The sequence below is a fragment of the Phasianus colchicus genome, chromosome 30 (genome assembly GCF_987193195.1).
Source record: "Phasianus colchicus chromosome 30, bPhaCol1.hap1.1, whole genome shotgun sequence".
NCBI classification, from domain to species: domain Eukaryota; kingdom Metazoa; phylum Chordata; class Aves; order Galliformes; family Phasianidae; genus Phasianus; species Phasianus colchicus.
The window spans coordinates 2,932,043-2,957,274 of NC_143465.1; the positions used below are offsets into that span (position 1 = coordinate 2,932,043).

The 25,232-nt window shown below is 53.1% G+C and overlaps 3 protein-coding genes across 4 annotated transcripts; 2 read left to right on the plus strand and 1 right to left on the minus strand.

Annotated features, from left to right (window-relative positions):
* Nucleotides 1-109: 109 nt before the first annotated feature.
* Nucleotides 110-22,813, plus strand: NUP210L (nucleoporin 210 like). 2 transcript variants are annotated; one of them, XM_090126900.1, is made up of 40 exons: nucleotides 110-374; nucleotides 757-893; nucleotides 1,140-1,271; nucleotides 1,434-1,527; nucleotides 1,891-2,041; nucleotides 2,204-2,336; nucleotides 2,755-2,913; nucleotides 3,346-3,414; nucleotides 4,142-4,248; nucleotides 4,601-4,741; nucleotides 5,908-6,045; nucleotides 6,484-6,636; nucleotides 7,136-7,337; nucleotides 8,119-8,264; nucleotides 8,797-9,018; nucleotides 9,843-10,016; nucleotides 10,789-10,981; nucleotides 11,158-11,246; nucleotides 11,515-11,613; nucleotides 11,780-11,881; nucleotides 12,428-12,556; nucleotides 12,714-12,841; nucleotides 13,168-13,300; nucleotides 13,613-13,675; nucleotides 14,143-14,322; nucleotides 14,781-14,861; nucleotides 15,811-15,942; nucleotides 16,079-16,237; nucleotides 16,502-16,593; nucleotides 17,151-17,325; nucleotides 17,405-17,580; nucleotides 17,813-18,033; nucleotides 18,913-19,049; nucleotides 19,998-20,124; nucleotides 20,267-20,416; nucleotides 20,508-20,743; nucleotides 20,945-21,146; nucleotides 21,326-21,430; nucleotides 21,623-21,697; nucleotides 22,554-22,813. In XM_090126900.1, exons 1-40 carry the CDS (start codon nucleotides 217-219, stop codon nucleotides 22,625-22,627), a joined length of 5,574 nt encoding a protein of 1,857 aa, XP_089983026.1. In that variant the 5' UTR covers nucleotides 110-216; the 3' UTR covers nucleotides 22,628-22,813. The 2 variants fall into 2 exon arrangements, with proteins under 2 accessions (XP_089983026.1, XP_089983027.1); XM_090126901.1 differs by having other exon boundaries at nucleotides 20,951-21,146.
* Nucleotides 22,814-22,820: 7 nt separating this feature from the next.
* Nucleotides 22,821-23,779, minus strand: RPS27 (ribosomal protein S27). The gene is made up of 4 exons (XM_031606418.2): nucleotides 23,628-23,779; nucleotides 23,313-23,421; nucleotides 23,128-23,238; nucleotides 22,821-22,984 (listed from the first exon to the last, which is right to left on the minus strand). The coding sequence occupies exons 1-4, from the start codon at nucleotides 23,631-23,633 to the stop codon at nucleotides 22,956-22,958; spliced, it is 255 nt and encodes an 84-aa protein (XP_031462278.1). The 5' UTR covers nucleotides 23,634-23,779; the 3' UTR covers nucleotides 22,821-22,955.
* A 99-nt stretch (nucleotides 23,780-23,878) lies between these two features.
* On the plus strand, nucleotides 23,879-25,099 carry JTB (jumping translocation breakpoint). Its single transcript, XM_031606417.2, has 5 exons — nucleotides 23,879-24,043; nucleotides 24,134-24,183; nucleotides 24,304-24,383; nucleotides 24,547-24,626; nucleotides 24,711-25,099. The coding sequence occupies exons 1-5, from the start codon at nucleotides 23,955-23,957 to the stop codon at nucleotides 24,865-24,867; spliced, it is 456 nt and encodes a 151-aa protein (XP_031462277.1). The 5' UTR covers nucleotides 23,879-23,954; the 3' UTR covers nucleotides 24,868-25,099.
* Nucleotides 25,100-25,232: the final 133 nt, after the last annotated feature.

Consider the following 25,232-nt stretch of genomic DNA (forward strand, 5'->3'; position numbering starts at 1 on the left):
GCGGGGCAGCGCACGGGCTCTGAGGTGAATTGGCGCGCTGCGAGGGCGGGGCGTCGCGCATGCGCAGTCAGCGCGTGCAGGTGCACGTGGTCTTAACGCGCATGCGCAGTCAGCGGGTGCAGGCGCACGTGATCCTAACGCGCATGCGCAGAGCGACGCCTAGAGGAAGGCGGGAAGAGCGCTCTGCGGGTGACGCCATTTTGCTTCGCTGACAGGATGCGGCGGGCTCGGTGCTTTTCCCTTTTCGCCCTCGTTGTGTTCGTCGTGGTGCCTTCTTGCGCCTTTAAGCTTAATGTGCCCAAAGTGTTGCTGCCCTTCAGCCGGGAGATGAGGGTGTCTTTCGTGCTGGAGGCTGAGGGGGGCTGTTACTCCTGGTGAGGGAGGAAGCAGTGCTGAAAGGGGTGGGGGGGTGGAAAGATGTGTGGGGATGGAGGGGTTCGGGGTGCAGTGAGGACGTGGGAGCCTGAATCAGGCCTTCACGTGTGATAGTGGCCATGGCTGTGCTGTGTGGCTGCCAGACAGAGGCCCATGGCCTTCTTGACAGCGTTTATGGCCTGCACAGTGGAGGTCTATGGCTTGCCTGACAGAGGCCCGTGGTCTGCCCAATGGAGGCCCATGACCTGCCTCATAGAGGTCTGGGCCCTGCCCAACGGAGGCCCATGGTCTGCCCAGAAGGGCAGTGAGGAGCCCAGTGCTCTGACAGTGCTGTAAAAATGGACATGTAAGCAGAGGAGGGAATGTCTTTGTGTCTTTCAGGCGTTCCACGCACGACAGCGTTGTCACAGCTGAGCCTTTTTATGAGAATGGTTCTGCATGCTCCCAGAAAGCCTTGCTGTCTGCTCGGTCCACACAGCCCACCAAGCTGAGCAGTGCTGTGATAGCTGAGGAACATGGTGGGTGGAAAAACAGGAGCTCATGAGGTGGGAGGTGATGAGGGATTTAGGGCTTGTACAGAAGTGTACGATATTGTGTGTTTTTAGTGTTGAAAACAAGCTGTGATTAGTGATAATGCCTCAGCCAGGTTCTGCAGGATGAGAAAGCAACTATTGATTTTTCTCACTAGCAGAGCTTTTTGCAGCTGCTGGGTCAATAGGAACCTGTAGGGGCTGAACGAAGCACTGTTTGTTCCCCTGCTGCAGTCACCGGCCACGCGCTCCGCTGTGATGTGATGGTTGATGTGGTCAACAGCATTGAAATTCTGTCCCGAACCCGGGAGATCTACGTGGAGGATTCTCCCCTGGAGTTGGCAGTGAGAGCCCTGGATGTCAAAGGTGAGAAGGGCTCTCCCAGTACCACGCCAAGGTTGTGCTCTGAGAAATAAATGCTGCTTGTTGCCTTCGCGTTTAGAAGGAAAGGAGGTTTGATTTGACCATGTCAGCTAGCAAGAGTGCATGAGTTTTCCCCTTTATGTGAATTTTCATTTCTGTTTTCAGGAAACACGTTCAGTAGCTTGTCAGGAATGGCTTTTGAGTGGAGCGTCGCAAAAGATGAGGATGTGGACAGTATAGAATTGTCAGACAAAATAAGGTGACTGTGACAAAAAGGATGAGGGAACGCTTAGTGCTTGCTTTCATCCTGGGATGCTCCTAGGGTGAGAAAGCACAAGGAATTCACACGCATGGGGTTAAATGCTTGAATTTCATCCTTGGGCAGTTTTAAATCTCTGTCAAAGGATCCCAAGGAATCCAGCTTAAGTTTGAGGTTCCTCTGCTTCAAAGTGGGGGTGTGATTGGAGAGTTCCAAGGGTGTTTCCTACCTGTTTTTTTCCACGATTCTCTGCTAATGATTTCTTCTTGATCAGTGTACGCATGGCACGCCAGCCTGTCTGCGTTAGTGAATCCAAATTGGTCATGGAGATGGCAGCAAAGGTTACTTCTGTTTTCTTGTCAGGATTTTAAAATACTCAGAAGCTGACTATTCCCCACCAAACCACATTGTTGAGCTGGAAAGAGCAGAAAAACAAGGAGACAGAATCCTGGTGTCAGGAATCACGACTGGAGCAGCGGTTGTAAGAGTCCGAATACACGAACCGACCTACAAGGTGAACAATCAGCACGATTTTCCCTTTCTTGATAGAAAAAAAAATACAATCCAAACCTCTGTTTTAGGCAAACTGCACGGAAAACGTGCATTTCTTTCTCATTTTTTTCTGGCTTTGGCTTTCGTGGCTGTGGGTAACAGCAGCGTTCTGATTTCCCATTAGAAAGTGGCTGCTGCTGTGGTACGCCTGCTGGTTCTGGAGAACATCGTGCTGATCCCTGCTCATGATGTTCACCTCCTGGTCGGAGCATTTATAAAATACAGAGTTGCAAAAGTTGTGCGGGGGAAGATGACAGGTAAATGATTCTCCTAGCACCGTAGTGTTGAGCCCAGTTTTCACCTCTTTCTAACTCAGCACGTGGATACGCTGCAGTTTTCTGAGCCTAGAGATGGAGTCTGGCTGTGAGTGCCTGACTGCTGGGGCCTCGTTGTGCTGGAATGCAGCACCCTGTGGAAATGGGGAATGGTGGCAGAGTGGGTGTGAATTGATTTCTGTGGCACAATACTTGCAGAGCTCGTGTGTCAGCTCCTGAGCGCTGAACTAATGCTGCCAATGCGTGGAGAAAACACCAGCTAATTACATCTTTAGACTGATGGAGCGCTGCTGTTATTGTTTGGTCCTTGCATTTGTACCTGCTGAAAGAGAATGCTTCGCAGGAGAGCGGAGGTGGTTATAAAATCACTGCAATTTTTTGTCAAATTACCTTTTTGCAGAGCTGGAATTTCCTCTGGAGCATTACGAGCTGGAGCTTCGGGATCAAGTCGCTGCTCCTGGGGGCTCTGAGCTCCTGCCTGTGGCCAACCTGGAGGGGAGGACTGCAGCTGTGCGAGCCGTGCAGCTGGGGCAGAGCAGCCTGGTGCTGGTCCATAGAAGTATCCTTCTGTGCTGTATTCTGTGCTGCTGGGCAGTCTCCCAAGCGTGGTCTCCCTGATTTATGGTCACAGATTGGGAGTGAAAGAGGTTGTAAAGGCAGGTGGGACGCTTTGGTTTTGGTTCAGAGTTGTTCTGGGTTCTTGAGCTTTGTTGGAGGGGATTCCTGTGTGCGTCCTCCTTCCCCTCAACTCCGTGCTCCCCACTGCTCTCCCTCCCAGTTCTCTTCCTCCTTTCTCAATTCACAAGGGCTCCTCCTCCACCCAATTACAAAATGTAACCCCGCTGATGGCAACAGAAGGTGAAAATTCATTCAAACTCCACACCCTCAGTTGCTCTGTGTTTAAACCCTTCCAGTTCTACAGCTCACTAAAGGTGACCACGCTCCTTCTGAATAAAAAAAACTCCTACAGAATTCCTATACAAAAATCAAGACATTCACATGCGAGCTGCATCTGGGCTGCCTAACTGCACCATCCATGTGGTAGAAGCTGGATTTTTAGGTAATGAGGGAGTAGGAGCTTGATTGTAAAACTCTCACATCATTGTTTTGGGTTTTTTTTCTGATCAGGAACATATTGAATGTATCAGTGCCTTCATTCTGTTGGCAGCAGGCATCTGAAACTTAAGGCCAGAGCAGACTGCATCTTTCCAAGTGCGCTGATTTGAAAACTGAGGTTGGCTTTGCTCCGTTTGATGGGCTGCTTTCTAAATCAGAGCAATTAACTAAGCTGAAGATCAGCAGCAGGCAGCGGGGCTCAGAGCGTGGAAAGAATGTGCCATGACTGCCTTCCATGCCATTTTTGTGCTGCTTGCTGAAATATATATTTTTGTTAGAGCGTGCTTGGATTCAGGAATTTGTTTTTACACGACAGCGGATACTTTGGGGGCTGAATAACGAGCGCCTTTCTGCTTCAGTCACCACTTCTCCTCCAGAAAGGTTCGGTGCCTCGAAGTGCTGCGGCTGACATTCCTCATTCTGTGCTAAAATCTCTGCTGCTTTTTGGCAGCACAAAAACACTGGTTACAAAAAATAGCGTCCCATTGATCAAGCACAAAATGCAGTACAAACTCACAGTTTCTAAACCAAGTTAGCAGTCGTGCAGTTATCCTGCAGATAGAAAAGCAACTCTGGTATCAAAATTCTTAATAAAAGTATAGCGACCATTTATTTTTTTGTTGCTTGCTGTTGATTGTGGTTCCAAAAGCAACGCACGTTTCCTGTTTCAGGTTTCAGTGTCTATCCAGGAGACAGATGGGTGCTGGAGGTGCGGCGGCAGTACGCCATCACCGTTGAGGTCTATGATAGAGACAGCACTAAGGTTTATTTATCTGATGTGAGTAAATGCCTGTTAGCAACGCCTGGCTGCCTGGGGTGCTGTGATGAGTTGTGCTGCTGTCATGGAGAGCGTGGAATGAACACAGCATTCCAAGTGTACTGAAAGTGGTTTCAACGGGGATATTCAGGACTAGTGAGGGGATTAGAGAGCAGGAGAAGGAAAGTGGCTGTTGCTTTTATCATCTCAGTCTCCTTCAGTCTCTGTTGCACAAATTTCCACTCACACTTCAGTCGTCTTACCTGTGTTACAAAGCTCTCCAGGACTGCACAGTCCTGTGGGTGTTTGTGTGGAATGAATCTGGGATTCCTTGGAGGGGGCGCAGTGTTGACTGATTTTTGTCCGTTTGCAGAACCTCAGGATAACTTACCACTTTTCTAAGGAGCATTTTGAGGAGCTGACGTCGTCTCCTAACGGGTCCTACCATGTAGTTCGAGTCCTAAAAGGTGGCACCACAGGGATAAGAGCTGAGCTGGTTTCTGTCCTTCAGCAGGTAAGAGATAGAGATGGTTGTGATTTTCACAGAATCACGGCACGGTTTGGGTCGGAAGGGACCTCGAGGATCATGGAGCTCCAACACTGCATGCAAAGCCACCAACCTCATTTCACAGCAGCCCAGGCTGCCCAGGGCCCCATCCAACCTGGCCCTGAACACCTCCAGGGATGGATGCCCATCCACAGCCTCTCTGGGCAGCTGTTCCAGCACCTCACCGCTCTCACAGCAAACAACTTCCCCCTGACACCCAGCTGAAATCTGCCCTCCCTCAATTCCAGCCATTTCCCTCGTCCTGCTCTCATCTCCCCTTCCCAAGAGCTGACTCCCCTCCTGTTTGTAGACCCTTCAGGCTTTTCTTCAGAATGTTTTTTCAGTCCCTTGGGTTGTGTCCTAACACTGCTCGCATCCACATGAAATGAGCTGCTCTGTGATTGGAGTTGTGCTATATTTGTCCTGCTAGAACAAATTATTCCCCACAAGGTCTTTGTATACAAACTCCTTCTGCAGCTTTTGAGCTGGGAGCATCCGAGAGCGAAAAACTGACCCTTAGAAATGTGAGAAAGCAGGCAGTTAGAAAGGAAAGCTTGGGAAGCTGGATGACACCAGGGATTCTTGCAGCTTTTGTGCTGCTGTTGGAGCAGCTGCAGTTCTCAGTGAGCTGCACACAGCACATCATCTTGCACAGCACGTGTGGTCAGCTGCTTCTTGCCGAGCAGCATTCCCACATGCAGCTTCCAGAGCTTCCCAGGTGTTCAGGGATCGTTCTCTGTGAGAGGATGAGATGTAGTTGTCAAAGCTGATGGGTTTCGTAGCAGAAGCAATGCACGCTGTGCCAATTGGCCTCAGCACCTGGGAACGTAAATTAAATGTGTGAAGGAAACGATTTAAGTTCTGCCACAGACTCCTGCCTTTAACTTTGTATAAAGTAAAGTGTTTTGTGGGCAAATGGATGCATCGCAGTGCTGTTTGGATTACAATCCCCAAAAGAAACCATTGATTCCACGTGTGTATCCTCTAAGCTTGTGGTTGTGACAATCAGCACCAATCTTTCCTGTGGGGATCCTGTGTTCAGGCTGGATTCAATGTAAGACCATCAGTTTGTCTTTGGGATGCAAAGCTGCTCTGATGGAAAGATGCATTTCCTTTTGTCCCCGTGTTTGCAGGATGGCTCTGGTGCTCCCTTGCCCACAGTGATCAGCCGTGAGCAGGAGGTGAAGATGTTCCACCCCATCATGCTGTCCTGTCCTCTCCTTGCGTTCCCGTGGCACCCCTCAGGAGTGCTGTATCAGCACCAGCTCCAGGTGAAGCCGAGTGTGCTTTGGGAAGCTGTGATGGCCTCCTTGTTTTGGGAGCCTCGTGGTTCTGTTCCCACTGGCTCCCTCCACAACATCCATTTCTCACTGATAAGCCCACGTGCTCTTTTTCTTTCTCCACAAATGCCACGTTCCTGTCCCCCAGTGCTCATCCCTCCCTTTGCCTTTCCTTTTTCTTCCTCTGTGCTGCTTTGTCACTTTGTTCTTCGCTCCCATTTCGTGTGCTGTTTACTTGGCTGTACATCATTGAACGCCGCTGCAGATTTGAACTGTTGAAAGTGTTGCATAAGCATAGGAGCAACAGAAATGCCTTCTGATGCTGTTCCATAGCTAACCCATGAGCACACGGTTGTTTTCCCCCCCCAGTCCTGTTGCCAGGACGCTGTTGTACTGTATGGCACTCCCCTTTCCTTTCTGCTCTTACAGGTGGAAGGAGGCAGTGGCAATTTCTCCTGGATTTCTTCCAATCAAACTGTGGCCACAGTCACCATACAAGGAGTGGTGAGCGGAGGCCTGGCCCAGGGGCACTGCACAGTTCAGGCCAGAGATGCACAGAACCCTTTTCATTATGCAGAAATACAGGAAAGTCTTTCTTTTATTATTTTTTTTCTGGGCTGTTTGTTGTTCTGAATTGCCATCTTGTCCGGGCTTAGAAACTGAAAGCTTCTGCTTGAAGGTCAAAGTGTGTTTGTTGTTCAGAAGAGCTGGGCTTGGTTTTCTGGAGGCTTTTATTGCAGCTTTCTGTCAGTGGGACTGTTTGCACTTTTCATTACTGGACTTGTGTCTTATTAGATTTTACATATTTACATTAGGGTTTCACATTAATATTTACATTAAGACTTGTGTCTTAGTATTTCTTACATCTTGAGTGTCAGGTGCTTCTTTATGCAGCACTGTTTAGCTGTTGAATTGATTTTACATCCTGTTTAGCATCATATAAGAACGATTGGAGCGTTTGTAAGCGAAGGTACCATCAATGTTTCCCATATTTTGATTTGGGCTGTTTCCTGCTCACTGCCAGGCTGTCACGCTGTGGTGATTTTCTGCTCTCATGCTGTTTCCTGATGCTTTGCTCATGCAGGTGTTTGTGGAACCTCTGGCAAAGCTGGAACTGATGCCTCTGCACGCAGATGTGCAGGTGGGGCACACTGTGCTGGCTCCTCTCCAGGCTTACTTCACACAGAGGGAAACGAGGGAGTACATGGCTTTCACTGACTGCTCCCTCTTACCTTTGGAGATAAGCATGGAAAAGAGGGGAGTGTTTGTCCTTGCAGAAGGAGGTATGATGGGTTAGCTCCGAAATGCTTGTTCTCATAAGTGTGCTTTGTATAATTTGTGGGGACTTTGTCAGCTGTTAATGAATCCTGAGGCTGCGATGGGGTTGAACCATCTACTCTGCTCTCGTGAGGCCCCATCTGCAGCACTGCGTCCAGGGCTGGGGGTCCCAGGATGAGAAAAACAGGGAGCTGTTGGAGAGGGTCCAGAGGAGCCACAGAGATGAGCAGGGGCTGCAGCACCTCCCTGCAAAGACAGGCTGAGGGAGCTGGGCTTGTTCAGCATGGAGAAGAGAAGCTGCGGGGTGAATCATTGCAGCCTGCAGTACTAAAGGGAGCCCAAAAACAGGAGGGGAGTCAGCTCTTGGGAAGGGGAGATGAGAGCAGGACGAGGGAAATGGCTGGAACTGAGGGAGGGCAGATTTCAGCTGGGTGTCGGGGAAATTCTTCACTATGAGAGTGGAGAGGTGCTGGAACAGCTGCCCAGAGAGGCTGTGGATGCCCTGTCCATCCCTGGAGGTGTTGAGGCCAGGTTGGATGGGGTCCTGGGCAGCCTGGGCTGCTGTGAAACGTGGAGGTTGGTGGCTTTGTGGGGTTGGAGCTCCGTGATCCTTGAGGTCCCTTCCAACTCTGGCCATTCTGTGATTCAGCTCTTCTATAATTGACTCCCAACAACTGAGGGATCAAATGTACCATCTGCGGGAACATTTAGGAAAACCAAATGAGGTTAAGGGTTCTCTTGCACTTAATTTCATCACAGATCTGCTGCAAAGACATTCTGTTTTAGGTCGTCAGAAGCCTGACAGGACAGTCTGCTCCAGCTTCCAAATAAAAGCGAGGTCTGTGGGACACACATTGCTGACAGTGAGCGTTAATGTCCACCAGCAGTACCTGGAAACAAGTGCAACGTTTGCTGCTTATGAACCTCTCAGGGTGAGGACGTGTGTGCTGTGTTTGAATTGCTGACCTGCTTTGTTGCACAGTGCTGCATCCTGAATTGTTTGCAGCTGGGAATTAACCAACGAACAAAATCCATTCTGTTGGATGGGAGTAAATGGGTTTAACAGTCAACTTGACTTCAGTTTTTGGGGGAAGAACAGGAGTGTGTTTGGGCTGCTCTTCGTTTTTCAGTCTGAGCTGTGTGCTGCTGGATCAGCACTTTTATAGGTGGGGTCTAAGCTAGATTTCTTGGGCAGCTTGGAATAAATGAATGCAGAAGAAAAACGGGGATATTTTATAACAATCTCCAGTTTCTTGTCTGCTTCTCATGTGTGTGCGTGGCCTCATTCCAGCATTACAGAGCCCTGTGGGTTGACCTTAAACATCCCTTGCATTGCTGGAGTAGTTGGAAGCCTTAAGTGCTATCAGTGGTTCTTTTTTGTCTCTTTTCGACTTGAGTGAACCCCCCCACTGACAGATGGCACCAAAATTGGAATTCCTGCTTTTCTTTTCTTCACGTGCTCAGGCTGTCAACCCGGTGGAGATGGCTTTGGTGACCTGGAAGGCAATGAAGGAGATTGTTTTTGAGGGTGGCCCAGGGCCGTGGGTTTTGGAACCGTCCCGTTTCTTTTCGGAACTGACTGCAGAACATCAAGGTAAAATTGAGGTGGTACAAATCCGACTGCCAACCCAAAGGAAAGTGAAGCAGTATGTGTACCATGCTGTGTGCCTGGAGCTGGGGGAGCAGGTAAGGAACTTCCATCTCTGTGTTCTGAACTTCATAAGGAGCTGCAGTGTGGGTAGATTTGCATGTGTAGTCTCACGTTTCCCTTGAGTATAGAGCTCACAGCCTGGGATCTGCTAACAAAGAATTTCACTCTTCTTACACTTGTTGGTTTATTGGTTCCCATTTGACTCAGAACTGTGTTTAGGGGAAGAACAGTAGGGGTCCTATTTGTGCTGGTGGTTCTGTCATAATGCACAGACAGCTGTGGTGAAACTTTCCTCCAAACTGTGCCCACAGAAACTTCTACAAGGCAAAAAAACGTTTTGGGGAGATACCCAGATAGCCCTAGGAATGGGACACAGTCAGTAAGGGTAGGGGAGAGCTGCAATTTGCAAAGAAAACTCCTTTCAGAATCTGAATCTGGTGATGAGTTCAGTATTAAACTGAAGAACACGATGCAGGAGCCAGCCAGCAGAGGGTTCTTAGCATCTCAGAACCTTCTGAGCCACCAGATCTGTGCTGCAGGTGCTGCTTCTGGTCTTTCTGATCATCTGCATCCTGACTGAGATGATGGTTAGCAGGAGTGGCAGGCATGCCTGGCCGCAGGAGGTCACAGGATGAGGGACGCGGCTCAGTGGGCACCGTGGTGATGGCTTGACACTTGGACCTGATGATCTTCGAGGTCTTTTCCAACCATAATAATTCTTAATCATTCTGACCACGCATCCTTTGGCTCTGCACACCTAATGCTATGCATGTCAGCTTTGCATTTGAAGGCACAGCAGTTACTTTCTGCCCTCTGTGGCTGATCTGGACGGCTTGCAGCTCTCCGTGTGTCCCTACAGGTGCTCACATTCCGTGCAGGGAACCGGGCTGGGCTGCTGAACCCTGCACCTGCTGTGGAGTCAGCAGTGGTGACGTTCATCTGTGCTGCTCCTGTCAGCATGGCTGTGAGCCCGTCGTATGGAGCACTCCGTGCTGTTCCACCTTGTCTGTTGCCACAGCACAGCAAGCAGCTGGTAAGGCTCGGAGCAGAACTGCCCCCAGGACAAGAAGGACAGGGAGCTGTTGGAGAGGGGCCAGAGGAGCCACAGAGATGAGCAGGGCTGCAGCACCTCCCTGCAAAGACAGGCTGAGGGAGCTGGGCTTGTTCAGCATGGAGAAGAGAAGCTGCGGGGTGAATCATTGCAGCCTGCAGTACTAAAGGGAGCCCAAAAACAGGAGGGGAATCAACTCTTGGGAAGGGGAGATGAGAGCAGGACGAGGGAAATGGCTGGAATTGAGGGAGGGCAGATTTCAGCTGGGTGTCAGGGGGAAGTTGTTTGCTGTGAGAGCGGTGAGGTGCTGGAACAGCTGCCCAGAGAGGCTGTGGATGGGCATCCATCCCTGGAGGTGTTCAGGGCCAGGTTGGATGGGGCCCTGGGCAGCCTGGGCTGCTGGTTGGTGACCTGCACACAGCAGGGGGTTGGAACTGATGGGCATTGGGGGCCTTTGCAACCCAGGCCATCCTATGATTGTGTGATTCTATGAAATGATGGCCTGGGCCCTTTGCTGACAAGGTTTCCTCTGCCCATTGTGTTTGGTTTGGCAGTAATTGATGTTGTAAGCAGGAAAGCTCAGAGAGGAAGCCCTTCAATGCGTTGGGTGGTCAAGCTGTAGCTGGGAGATAGAAGCAGCCACTGCTGCACAGAGTCCTGTCGTTGGAATCCGACTGATTCTTGTCTGGGAGGAGGAAACATTCCTTCTAGAGCCAGGCAGTGAGCTGTAATGGATCTGCTCCTTTGTGTGCAGGTCCCCATTTCCAGCCAGAGGAGCACAGAGCTGGAGCTGGCAGTGTTTGATGGGCAGCAACGCAAGTTTGACAACTTCAGCTCGCTGGTGCTGCAGTGGAAGTCATCCAACGGGAGCCTGGCACACTTCTCTGATGCCAGAGCCACCAGGATGGTGCTGAAGGATGATGGCAGCGGGCAGACCAGGCTGCACGGTACTGCTGTGCTTTGGAGGACATCATTTACATGTTGATATTCAAAATTGTTCCTCAGGAATGCAGCGAAACTTGAAAAATCTTCAACATCTTGTTTAAGAGTATTTCTGAAGGGTTTTGGTTTCTTTTTCTCTCTCTTTTTTTTTTTTTTTTTTTTTGTCATCTGTCGCTTGCAGGACATCAGCTTCTAGAAGTGCATCAGATTAAAGGAACTGTTCGTGTTGAAGTCAGCTTTGTGAAATACAGGAGCAGTGGTGGCCCACAGGTGAGCAATGAGGAGCCTTTGTGGCACACAGAGGGCCTGACCATTTGGTGACAGATCTCCATGGTAATGCAGTAACACTTCATTTTCAGTTCTAAATACCAACCTTTGCAGCTTCACAGGGAGAGATTTCTGTCAGGAGAAATTGCCTGCTTGCAATCTGCAATCTGCATCATCATTTCCTTTCTGTCCAGGAGGAAGAGTGTGCTGCTTTTGTAACCTGAGGAGCAGTACTGATGGAACACTGCTCTGATTTTGTTTGTGTTCCTAGGCAGCGTCTGGCTTATTTACCTCTGTGGAGTTCCTGCTGGTTGAGGACGTGATGGTTCTGCCTGATAATGTCACTGTCTACAACCACCCTGCTGTGAAGGTAACAGCACCATTCCCAGCTGTGTTGTGCCTGCAGGATCTATGAAAATGTGTGCAACAAGTGATGCCTGCACATTTTGTAGTGATATCCCCTTTCTTAGTGAAAGCTCAGAACGGCTGAGGACTCAGGGCTCAGTTCTTTGATGGGATTTTGTTTTCGTTGACAGGAGGTGTTCAGTCTTGTGGAAGGTTCTGGATACTTCCTGGTCAACAGCAGCACGGAGGGAATAGTGAACGTGAGATACTTGGAGGCAGACAGTGCCATTGAGGTGATTGCTGTGCAGGGCTGTTGAAGAAGGTTCAACCTCAGAAAAGAGGAAGAAATCAATCTTTCACTTTGCTTTTTGTTGTGTTGTTTTTTTTTTTCCCTCTGTCTCCTGGTTGGGCTGAGATGTGATGTAGTTCCTTACAAAAATCCCCTCCTGCAGTTTCCTGTGTCCTCCTGCAGTACCTGCAGTGCAGCTGGTTGGTTTGGACCCAGAGGGCAGAAGTTTGTGGCTGAGTCAGAAGTCAAAACTTCACAGGTTTTATTTGAGAGAGAAATCTAATCTCACTGCCAGAGGACAAAGACTGAACTTTTGGCTGCTGTGTGGCTTGGAAGTAGAAGCCAGATGTGTTCAGGTTCCCCAGGACAGTGCACTGCTCCCTTTGGTACAGGAAGGGTCCTGTGGGAGCTGTGTGGGCTGACAGAGGTCCCATAGCTGTGCTCAAGGATCAGTGCAGCTGTGTGTTTGAGCAAAACACCTCATTTCTGTAACAGAGATGGAAATATTTTCTCCTGTTGCTATGGCTGTGCCTGTTTGCTTTCCTTACAGGTCACCCCTTTGCAGCCTGGATTTTTAAGCCTGGGTATCCACGATTCCTGCTTGGCCTCCTTGCCACCAGCTGCAGCCCACGTGCGCGTGTCTGACATGCTGGAGGTGGAGGTGGATCTCAGTGAAAAGGTGATACGGCCCTGGGGAAGCCCCACTGCTCCTAAAACCCAGTATTATGGGATGCATTGCCCACCCAGCGGAGGCGATACCACGAGAGCATCCAGAGCAAGGAAGGGTGTGTGAGTTGCTCCCTTCCCTTCCTCCCTCCTCTTCCCTTTCGATGCAGGCTGAGGTTGGCAGGCCCGTTCTGGCCACTGTTCGGGTCCTGGGTTTTCAGCGACTTCCCCTGCAGAGTAAATACTTCAAGTACATGAAGCTGCAGCTGCAAGCAGCATCACCTATTGTGACCCTTGTGTGAGTATTGCCTGGGCTGGGCCATTCCAAAGAACTAGCTGATAATATTCACCTTGTGAGGAAAAGCAGGACTGAGGACTCCAGAGGAACTATTTGCATGACTTCAGACCTGGTAGCTCTGTCCATGTGTTTCTCTTTTGACGAAGGAGTCGATTCCCTCACATTTATTGTGTTTATTAAGTGCTGTTTTGCCATTCAGAGCTCTGTGCTGTGGATAATACAAGCCTCTCTGTTGTAACTTGCCAGCTCAGCAGTTCCTGCCCGAGTTATCTCATAGTTATAACACAGGAAATGAAAAGTGGAGTCATGCTAAAGTGTCTTCCTAGGCAAGTGGAGGAAGCAGGAGAATATTCCCAGTTGCACGTACTTCATGCTGTTGCCGTGGGCCAGACGACTTTGGTAGCTACAGCCTGGGACAAGATGGGCAGAAAAATCACTTCTGCTCCTCGGAAACTTGAGGTAAGGATGCACAGCACTGAAATCTGCTCATTTTTGGCTGCTGTGGAATCCTTATGTTCAAAGTGCTTTAGGGGAAATAAAAGCAGCTCTCCACTGATTGCGTTTTGGCAGCGTGGCCCATTGTTCTGCCAGCCCTTCCATTCAGAAGGCAGAACCACTGCCCTCACTAGAAAGCTCTGTGCAGGGCTGTCCCCAGATCCCCTTAGACACGCTCTTGTGAGAACTGAGTGCCAGCAGCCTTTGTGCTCTGTCTGCTGTATAGAAAAAAACTTGTGTAATGTTTTACAGTAGAATATCCTTCCCTTCTGCCAGGTCTTTTCTCCGTTTAAACTGATCCCAAGGAAAATCACCCTTATTCCACACAATATGATGCAGGTGAGCATTTTTTTGCTTCCTTTCCCCCTGAATACTTCATGGTGGTGAAAAGAGCTTAATGAAGCTTAGGAGTAAAGGCTCTGAATCCTATTAGTGGTCTTACTCCCAAATGGTGGTGGTCAGACCTCAGTTCAGTGCTCGAAGGTGGGCGCCGCATTCCAGAGCCCTCCTTGATTGTTGAATTGAGCTTCAGTGATGCAGCGTGCTGCTCCTGAGTGCTGGGATGGGAGAGCTGGGTGCTGCAGACACAGACTCAGCAGGGTGTGATGCCAGTCCTGATGCCGTGTGCTCAGAGGGCACGAGGAGATGGGTGCATTTTGGACTTTGTATCCTTTGAAGTGAAAGGGCTGCAATGGGAGAGGTGTGGAACAGGCAACTGGAGATATTAATTCCCTACCTCACGGCATCGGGATTTGCTCACTGATGTGTGTCTTAATGGACATCTCACCTATTTAAATGTGCTTCAGGTGATGTCTGAAGGTGGTCCCCAGCCACAATCCATCGTCCACTTCTCTGTCACCAACCGCTCCGTCGCTGAGGTCAGCTGCCTTGGACACGTAACAGCAAAGGCAGTGGGAACAACCAGCATCCAGGGCACCATTCAGGTGGTTAGTGAAGACACGGGAAGAGTGACTGCGTTTTCACAGGTATCTTCCCTGTATTGCATTCTTTACTCCCTCTTCCCTTTGTCAGGCTTTTGAATCGTGTTGGTAGCCAGACCTTGAAAACCTGGCCTGGGAAAAACCTCCCATTAAGGGCATAGGGATCTGGTGTTTGTCATGTATCAGTAAAAGCAGTTTAACAGTTACAAGCAGGAGAGATGACCGTTGCAAGACAGGGGGAAACTTCTCACGCTCTTCTTTCTTGCTTTCTGGCGCCCCCAGTGGGATACAGTGAAAGGCACTGCTCGGTGCAGGAGAGGAGGCAGCGGGAATCCAACGAGCTTTACGAAAAACCTTCGTGCGTTGGGACGCTGCAGTCTGACCGTGGGGGGGTGCTGGCTGTCCCCTCCCTGCCTGACAGGAAGCAGGCAGGGCAGCGTGCTTCAGAAGTAAAGCTGCAGGCTGCAAATGTCACCGTGCTGAACTGCTGTTGCATTTTGCAGGATCAGGTGGAGCTAGAAGTGATCCAGTTAAAAGCAGTAAGAATTCATGTACCCTCCACAAGGCTGATCACAGGCACTGAGGTATTGTAGCCCACACTGAAAAATTCTGTTGGCCAGAAGTTAAGGAAGATTCTTACCCTGATAAAGTGATTAATAAATGCCTGCAGTTCTAAACCCTGAGCTCAGTGCTGACTGAGGAGGAGAAAGAACTCCTTCAGTCTTCTAGTTCATTCATTCTAGCGTGCAGCAGAAAGTAGCACCGTAGATTAGAGAGAAGCACCAGCCCTCTCCAGCTGCTCACATGGAATTCAAGTCTTGCAGGCTACAGCTCTGCCCTTAACTGGATTTATGGGCTGGGAAACAGCTCTGTGTGAGCGTGAGGGCAGCAGAGATGGATGTGGGTTGGTGAGGAGCCTGGAATGCCACGTCACAGCGGCCGGAGGGAGCTGTGTTGTAGCAGAGCACTGTCTGGAATTCCTTTGTGGAGATTTGGAGGGCTGTCGTGTGCCTTCAGTGCTTTTAAAAACAAATGAGAGATTCTGAGGGAGGATTTTTGCAGACAGAGTGGAATGCGTTTTTAAAAACTGAATTTCTCAGCTGCTAAGGAATATCTGGGTGCGTTCAGAGAGCTACAGTGCTACAAAACAGCAACATTTCCTTTCAGTTTCCCTGGAGATGCAGGGGCTGATTTCAGGTCTTGAAATATACATTCAGTGGATTTTTGGTGACTTCCTCACTGCTGCCAGGCATTTAAGCCAGGGAGAGGAGGGTTTCTTTTGTATTTTAAAGGACTGCAGAGAACACACTGCTGTACTAAATTCATTACCTGTGTATCAACATAATTCCCCTCCTCCGAGTTTTAGGGGTTCACGTTCAATTGCTAATGGCATAAAATGAGCCCCAGTGGCTGCTCTGCCCTTCGTACAGGATTGGGCCAAGAAGCCCAGAATACAGGAAAGCTCAGATGCCCTCTGGTGACAGCATTCTTCCTTTGTGACACCTCCCTCTGGTGACTGTTCTTCCTCTGCAGATGCCAGTCTTCGTGGTGGGGCTGAACAACATGCTGACTCCCTTTTCCTTCAGTAACGCTAACCCAGAGCTGAGTTTCCAGTGGTCAGTGAGCAAAAGAGATGTCCTAGAGCTGCTTCCTCGACACAGGAAGGTATGGAGAAGCCTCCAAGAGTGGCCTTACAGCACAGTGTGTGTGGCTGAAGGCCTCAGGAGGTGGGACAGGCAACATGTAAGCAGTTGTTAATCTAGAGGTGGGTTGGCCTGCAGCTGAGCTGTCTCTCTTACAGGTTTCCATTCAGCTCCCAGCACAGAACAACGTTGCTATGGTCGTGTACACGAGGGCAGCAGGTAGAACAAGCATCAGGGTGAAGGTGCAGTGCCTGAATGCATCTGCTGGGCAGTTTGAAGGGAACGTGACTGAGCTGTCAGATGAAGTACAGGTCCTGGTATGTGCCACGGGCTGGGCTCATTGCAGAGGCAATGTTTGGAGTGGGAGACGCCTAGGGGCAGCCTGCATGAGCGAGTGCAGCAGGAAAGCTTCATTTGGGGCACACGGGTTGGGCACAGCTGCAAGGAGAGCTTCACACCTCCTCTTTATGTCTGTTTTTGTGGTGACCAGGAACTGCTTTTCCTTCACTCCTAACTTCCAGCTGTTGTTAATCCATTTTTCAGTGTCTGTGTTTAATAATTTCTTTTTGTTCTGCCTGTAGGTATTTGAAAAGCTGTTTGTATTCTCTCCCTTGTTTTCCACTGAGCAAATTTTAATGTCCACGAATTCTCAACTCAAGCTGTACACAAACAGGTAGACACAGAAAGGAAAACCCAGAACGCAGGGCAGCTGACGATGTGTTTCTCTCCAGGCAGCACGTGCAGCTGCCTCTTAGCTTATTTTTCCTGTCCTGAGATATTCAGCAGAGTCTTATATATTTCCTGCTCCAAAGCAGAGAATTTGAAGCATGTTCTGCTTCGAGCTGCTGTCTGAAAAGAATGTATTGAGTGTAGTTGAGCACAGAGCAGAAAACATTACTCAGGTTTTTAAAGGGACAGCTCAGTCTGGGTGAAACATTCCCCGCTGAGTGCTAACAGAGACATGGTTAATCTGAGAAAGCAAACTCCTGAATTCCTGCCTCCAAAGGAAGATCTCAGGCTTTGGTATCTGCCTGTACCGTTGGGGTGTTGGTGGTAAGTTTTGTTGAGACGTTGGTCCTGAAGAACTTGAGAGTCATCCTGAACATTTTCACAGTCAGGAGAAAAAAAAGAAATAAAAGATGAGCTGCTGCTGCTCGTTGCTTGAGAGTGAAACGAACTTCCAGGCTGTGCAAATCTAACAGAGTCTTCTTGCTTTTGTTCCTGGCTAAGGGAAGGGGCTGCGTTTGTCAGCTTCCAGATCTTGCAGTGTTATCCCAACTCCTCAGTCCTTGAGGAACGTGATCAGGGTCTCCTGAGGGCTGGACCCATCTCAGGCATTGCTGCATTGGAGGTGACTTCCCTGGAGCTCTTTGGAGTCAATCAGACAATCGTAACCAGCATCCAGGTGAGAGTTGAGGCAGCGTTCAGCCACCAGGGCTCATGCAGGGAAAGCACCTGGGCTCAGTGTAACTTTACTTTTCCAGGTTGCACCCATTTCCTATATAAGGATAAACGTTAGTCCCCAAATCTATACCAGCAGTGGCATTTCCTTGGCTGCATTCCCCCTGGGAATGTCCTTACTCATTACAGTTGAGTTCTACAACAGCATCGGGGAGAAGTTTCACGCCCAGCACGCCCAGCTGCACTTGTCTGTGAACAGGTACAGTCCTGAGAGCTGCCTGTGGCTCCTGGGGGGAGAACTCACACACTTCTACATCACGACTGATAACAGAGATGTAAAGATCCGTCTTAAACTTGAAATACGTTTGAAACCAGCTGTTGAGAATTGAGAGCCCCTCACCCACACCGTGGCAACGTGTGGGAAACAAAACGTGCCTTTGGAGGGGTGACATTTAGCAGTTTCCTCTTGCTTAGGAGATCTTTGTTTTCAGAGATGACTTGCTGCTCATTAGACCTGCAAATCAGAATCACACCTACGTTGCTCAGGCTGTGAGCAGAGGAGTGACGCTCCTGACTGTCCAGGATAGGAAGCATCCAGGTGTGGTGGACTGCATCCCTGTGCCTGTGGAGCGTGCCATTGAGCCAGAGCTGCCCAGGGCCCTTGCAGTAGGAGATGTTGTCTGTTTCAGCTCGCCCCTTGTCAACCAGGAAGGTTTGTGTGCCTTTTGCTGTAGCTGGGCTGCTAAGCAGCAAGTCTGCTTTGCATGTAGGAGCAGAGGAAGGTCGGTGGGGTTTTAATGGGATGCCTCTAAGAATTGTGAAGCCTTGAATCTTCCCTGGGATGGGTGTTGTGCCTCGGGGTGGGGATGGAGCTGCATCCACGTGCACACATTCCTGATGCTCGCAGCCCTTGCCTCCTGTTTGCAGGAGGGCTTGCTTCCTTGCCTCTTCAGAGTTCAAGCGTGGGCCCAATTTTATTATCTTTGACACAAAAAGAGCATTTTTTCCCGTTTTCCCCAACTTGAGAATGGCTGTTTTATAGACATTGAAAGGACAGGCTGCTCGGGGCAATTTACTGGTGCTTAAACAAAGCCTTCCTTAACTGCATTAAGAGGCTCCGTGCGTAATGGGGCGACAGGCCTGCCTCTGTGCCTTTATTACTGGCTAATCAGAGCTACATGGTAAATTAAGTCTCTGATAGCATTTTTAGAATAAAAAGAACCAGAGAGCCTCCCAAGGAATGCAGAAAGCTTTCTCCCATTCTGTTCAAGTTCACCCGAGCATTCTTACTTGCTGAACCCCAAACTTAACCTTCCAGTTTATGATCCTGATTTATTGAGGTGAATATGATTTCTAAGCTCTCTGGCCCTGCGAATTAGCAAGCACTATTCAGGTGTATTTAGCAGAGAAACGTGGGGAAGGAGTTCCCTGAGGAGGCCTACAAGGAGGAGACCTCTGCAGGAACTCTAAAGATGCATGGGAAGAGATTTGTGGTGCTCACTGCTGGGTGAATGCAGCTCCTCAGCCCTGCAGCAGGCTCTGACTGGAGGCTGCCACGCAATGCAGCCAACCTGCAGCCCAATGTTTGCAGGTGACCCAGGGACGTGGCACGTTTCCCCCCCCTCTGTGCTCATCATAGACAGCGTGAGTGGAGCAGCGTTAGCGAGGAGCTCTGGAACTGCTGTGGTTTTCCTTGATATCCCAGGGACAGTGAAGACACACAGAGAGGTATTTAGCACCATTCCACAGGGGAGAGACCACTCTACGCAGAGGGTGGTAAAGACTGGAACAGGTTGCCCAAGGAGGCTGTGGATGCCCCATCCCTACAGGCATTCAAGGCCAGGCTGGATGTGGCTCTGGGCAGCCTGGGCTGCTGGTTGGTGACCTGCACACAGCAGGGGTTGGAACTGATGGGCATTGGGGGCCTTTGCAACCCAGGCCATCCTAGGATTCTGTGATGATTCTATGATTATGGCACCCTGAGGATCCCTAAGGCACACTATAGGGTCTTATGGCACCCTATGGCACCCTATGGATCCTCTGTGCAGCCTGGGCTGCTTGTTGGTGCCCTGCACACAGCAGGGGGTTGGAACTGATGATCATTGTGCTCCTTTTCAACCCAGGCCATTCTAGGATTCTATGATTCTATGGATCCTAATGGCACCCCATGGATCCTAATGGCACCCCATGGATCCTAATGGCACCCCATGGGTTCTCTGGGAGCCTGGGCTGCTGGTTGGTGACCCTGCACACAGCAGGGGGTTGGAACTGATGGGCACTGGGGGCCTTTGCAACCCAGGCCATTCTATGAGAGGGGCAGCCTGCTTCTGCATACCAGGACTGGATGCGTGTTGATGCTGTTGTACATCAAGAAGAAGAGCAGTAGTTCAGCTGTTATCTCTAAGGCTGTGTTGATAAGAGCACCCTGTGTAGGTAGGCACTGTTAGAGCAGGGCCTGGACTCGGAGTTGCTTTGAAACTCCTGGCAGCAAAACTGCAGAAATGGAACAAGGAGGGCCCAGTTCTCGTTTACATTAAAGGTGTTTTACTGTGCTCGTTAGTGTACTTCAGACTGATCTTTAATTACCCAGTTAGGCAAGTTGTGTAGAATAACAGAAAGAAGAGAAGCGGTCGATTTCCCTGCTGCGTGAGTCAGTGTCTGTTTTGGATCTTTCAGGTCGCAGTCAATGGCTCATCACACTTACATCTCCAGACTGGTCAGAAAAGCTACTTAACCAACGCTCCCAATTCCTCTGCGTTCCACCTTCTCATTGCCACGAGCAGTGGGAGAGAAACCCTCCAAGGTAGGAGCTGCCTCTGTGAGTACCAGAGCTGGGGTTCTGATAGGGAAACCTGAACGGCACTGCTTTGTGTCTTGGGGCAAACTTCACCTTGTTTTGCTGAGGGTGAGAGGCTGATGGATTCATCCCTGTTTTCCTCCCGCAGGCTCCTGCAGCTCTGCTCAGGTCGGTGCCATCACGCAGCGCCTGGTCCCGCAGTCCCACCTGCAGTGCCAGCTGAAGTTCAGCAGCGCCGTGGCGGGCGTTCCAGCTGGGGATGTCTTCCACGTGAGCCCAGAGTTCAGCACCCAGGAAGGTGAGGCTGACTTCAGATCCACCTCACAGCACTTTGGCCTTCATTCCGCTGCCCTGTTTTTGTCCTGTTGTGAATCCTGTCTCAAATGCAGGTCTCTATGTCTGTGTAATCACTGCTAAGCCGCAGCCCAGAGAAGCCCTCCTGGCGCTCAGCACAACCAACACTGCCGTCCACGTGCTGGTTTCTCTCAGCAGTGACACACAAAGCATCACCATTCCTTTCCTCCCTGCCTTTTACCTCGGTCAGTCGGAATTAGTGTTCAGCACCACGCAGCTGAGCGGCGTGCTGAGCGTGCTGGGAGCTGAAAAAGTCTTGGAAAAACTGGAGGTATGTAGAAAAGCTCTGTTCTTTTGGCTCCTTTCCGGGGAGGGCAGAAACACGCAGCCACCAGGGGGACGTGCTCACCACGTCCTGGTGGTCGCAGCGAGTCCCTCTCAGCCATTTCTCCCGTGGGTCTCTGAGAGCAGTCACCATTTCCTGCACTTGGAAGCAGCTGCGGTGGCTGACGCTGCGTTTCTCTGTCCCGAGGTTCAGTCCGGCTCTCCAGCCGTAGCAGTGACGCCTCCCGAGTTCTTTCCCAACAAGCCCGGGCTCGTGCATTACACAGTGCGTGTGCTCGACCTCGGCTCCCTCCAGCAGAGGCCAGCAGTCTCCATCACCGTCTCTTGTCCTCTCACCGGCCAAAGGGACGCGGTCACAGCCAGAGCTGTCGCGGGGGAGCAGCCCGCGGGTGAGTGCCCTCTTCTGGACCTCCCAGAGCCCCGTGCCCGCTTGCAGTGCCCCGATGCAGCCCGGTGCCGTGCCGGTGCAACGCTGATCTGCAGGTGCTGCCCCTCGCAGGCCGCTGGGGGAAGCTCTTGGAGCTGCAGTCTGTGCACGGCTCACCCCCTCCTCTACTTTGCACCTCAGGGCAGCGCGGCGCAGTGGGAATTCACCGGCAGCTTGTGAGCTCTTACCAGATCCTCCTCTTCACTCTCTTTGCTGTTTTGGGATCGACAGCTGTTACTTACCTCGGTAAGTGCACGAGCTCTGTAACCCACTAATCAACACCTGCAGAAACGCATCCTTTGGCCCATCGGCCCCTCCTCCTCCCTTTGTTTCCCCCCCATCCCTCTGTTTCCCTCCCATCCCTGTTCCCCCCCCCACCTCTTGGCACTTCTTAAGGCCAGAATCGCTGGTGCTGCTGACCAGGTTCTGTTTTGGCAGCATACAACGCCTTCCTGGCCAGGCTGCAGACCTTGCCCCTCATTTATGTGTCCAACACGGCTGTGCCTCAGGCAGGTGAGTCCATTGCAGTCCATTCTGATCCACGGGATCAGAGCTGTGCAGCACAGGGAGTTCATCACCACCCCCAGAGGAAAAGCTCCAAAGCTGTGCGGACTTTTGAGGGGGGTTCAGAGAAGTCCCCCAGTGCAGTCAGAGCACGTGGTTGGACTGGATGATCTTGGAGCTCTTTTCCAACCTTGGTGTTTCACAGAAGCACAGAATGGCCAGGGTTGGAAGGGACTTCAAGGATCATGAAGCTCCAGCCCCCCTGACACATGCAGGGCCACCAACTTTCTCATTTAATGCTAGACCAGGCTGCCCAGGGCCCCATCCAACCTGGCCCTGAACACCTCCAGGGATGGATGCCCATCCACAGCCTCTCTGGGCAGCTGTTCCAGCACCTCACCGCTCTCACAGCAAACAACTTCCCCCTGACACCCAGCTGAAATCCACCCTCCCTCAATTCCAGCCATTTCCCTCGTCCTGCTCTCATCTCCCCTTCCCAAGAGCTGACTCCCCTCCTGTTTTTGGGCTCCCTTTAGTACTGCAGGCTGCAATGATTCACCCCACAGCTTCTCTTCTCCATGCTGAACAAGCCCAGCTCCCTCAGCCTGTCTTTGCAGGGAGGTGCTGCAGCCCTGCTCATCTCTGTGGCTCCTCTGGACCCTCTCCAGCAGCTCCCTGTCTTTTTTGCACTGGGGGCTCCAGACTTGGAGGCAGTACAACAAACGGGGCCTCACGAGAGCAGAGCAGAGGGGGACAATCACCTCCCTGTCCCTGCTGCCCACCCCCCTTCTGATGGAGCCCAGATTTCTGTGATTTCTGCGTGGTTCTGGGGAACGTGGGGTGCTGCCCTTTCTTTCCCACGCAGGACACTTCCACCCCCCCGGCCCCACGCAGGGAGGCAGGAGGACGCAGCTGGGGCTGTGGAGCGTGCAGAACTGAACCTGGGAGCGCCTGAGTGTTCTGAGCGGGGTGGAGGGCAGCACCCAGCTCCCCCCTTACCTGCTGGGGGGCACCCAGCTTAAATACCCGTTATTTGTTGGCAGTTGAAGGGAAGGTGGAGGCGGTTCGGCGGTTCAGCAGAACCCAACAGCCCCACCCCCCTTCCCCGAACGAGGAATAAAAACAATTCGACTCTTTTATCCAAAATTTATTGACAGCAAGATGGGGGGGGCTGCAGGGACAGCACGGCTCGCACTGCCGGGTGCCTCCCGGGGCTCCGTGCCGTGCGGCCGCCGTGTGCAGCCCCGGCCATCCCGGCGCCGCGGCTTTAATGCTGCTTTCTTCGGAACGAGCATCCTGGGGGGGGAAGGGGGGGACGCAGCGGTGAGCAGCGCGGCTGCCGCAATCCCGGAGCTGCGGGCAGCGCCGCCGGGCCGCCCGACCTCGCGCTCGGGACGGCGGAGCCCCGCCGCTCCGCGGGGAAACCCGCGCTCACCCACCTTCTGTGAGCCGCGCCTTGCCGCCCGTGGGCTGGCACAGCACGGTGGAGCAGCCGACGCAGAGCACGACGGTCTGAGCGTGGCTGAAGACGGTGGTGATTTTATAGCAGCCTGCGGGAGAGAAGCGCTCAGTCGGGCGGCGGGGCGGCGGGGCGGGCGGGGAGCGCCGGGCGCCCTTCCCTCACCTGGGCACTTGACGTCCATGAAGTAGGAGTTGGGGCTCTGCACCAGGCGCTTCTTCTTGTGCTTGCGCTTCTCCTCCTCCGGGGAGGGGTGCAGGAGGTCCTTGGCCAGCTGAGGGACAGCGCTCAGCGCCCGCCGCCATCTTGCGCCCCCGCGCCCGAGGAGATGGCGGCCGGCCCTGCCCTGCCCCGCCCGGCCCCCCCGCCGCGCTTTTCCCGCCCCCGCCCCGCTCCTCCCGTCCCGCGCTGCCCGGCCCGGCCCGCGGCCGCTCGGTGCGGGAGGACCGCGGGGCGGCGGCGGCGGCGCGGCGCACTCACAGGCATGGCGGCGGCGTGCGGCGGCAGCGACCGAAAAGGGGCGGGACCGGAAGCGGGCGGCGCTATATCCGCTGCGGGGTTCCCCGCACGGGCGGAAGTGGGCGCGGCGCCATCTTGAGGAGGGCGGCGGCGGCCATGTTGGGAAAGAACCTTAAGCCACGCCCCTTTGCTACGAGCCACGCGCTTGCCGGAAGTCACCCTCCCCTGTGCCGGAAGCCCCGCCCCCGGTACCGGAAGCCTCGCCCCCAGCTGCCGGAAGCCCCCGCGCAAAGGGCGATGGCGGCGTCGCGCCGCGCTCGGAGCCCCGTGCGGTGACTGCGGGGCGCCATGCGGTCCCGGTGCGGGGCCGGGCCGCGCTGCTGCGCGCCGTACGCTGTGCTCTGGGCGCTGTGCGCGCTGCTGGGCGCCGGGCTGCGGTGAGCGGCGGGGCGGGGGTCGGGCTGGGGCCGGGGCCGGGGCCTGCCGTGAGGCCCGTCCCGGTGCGAGGCCGCGCGCTCTCCCCGCAGGCCCGTGACGGCGGTGGCGGCGATGGCGGCGAGCGAGGAGCGGCGCTCGGGTGGGTGCGGGACGGGGGTCCGGAGGGAGGGGGGGAGGGAGAGGGGGAGGGGGACGTTCGGGTCCTCCGGGGGTCCCGGCGGTACGCGGGTATCCGCTGAGCGCGGCCCGGTGCCCGCAGCGAGCCCCGCAGCGCCGTGCTGGAGGCGGGAGGAGTTCGTGGTGGCGCGGGAGTGCGGCAGCTGCTCCAGCTTCGAGGTGGTGAGTGCGGGGCGGCTCTGCTCCCCGAGCCCCCGACACCCCGATCCCTGACCCCCCCGCTCCCGTTGCTCCCGGCCCTGCCGTGCCCTCCCCCCCCCCTCCCCTCCGCCCCCCACCCTCACGATTCCCACCCCCCCCCGCTCCCACTGCCCCCCCCTCCCAGAAAAGCATCCCCGAATGCGGCCCCACGGGCTTCGTGGAGAAGATCAGCTGCGCCGCCTCCAAGCGGGACGAATACAAGAGGTGGGTGTGGGGTCGTGGGGGGGGGGGCTCGGAACCCCCCCAACCTGGGCGCAGCGGTGGCGCTTTGTGACCGCGGGGGTTCAGCTGCCGCTCGGCCGTGATGGAGGCGCGGATCTTCTGGCGTTTCGTGGGCTCCATGATGTGTTTGGCCGCCGCCTGCGCCGTGTTGGTGGTTTGGAGGCAGCGGGCGTTGGATCGGAGGGCGCTGGAAAAGGTTCGCAAACAGATCGAATCCATCTGAAGGCACCCGGGGCACCGGGACGGCACGGGACCCCTTAGAGCCGCCAATCGTGGACGGGGTGACCCCCCCATAGGTGTCACCCCACGGACACGGCGTGGTTCCGTGGCTGCCGCCCTGCTGTCACCCCACGGACAGACGCTGCTCCCTGCGGTGCTGCGGGTGCCGCTCCGCGCCGCGGGGGGGCAGCGCGGTTTCCCCGCTTTGGGGCTGTGCAATAAATGCCGGGTTGTCACACGTGCGTCGCTGCTGTGCGTCTGACGTCCCCTCCTCTCAGTGGGGGGGTCTGGGAATGGGGCGGGGGTTTGGGGGCGAGCCCCCTGAAAGCCGCTCTGCCGCGGGGGGGCGGTTGTTGTTGCCCCTCCTTT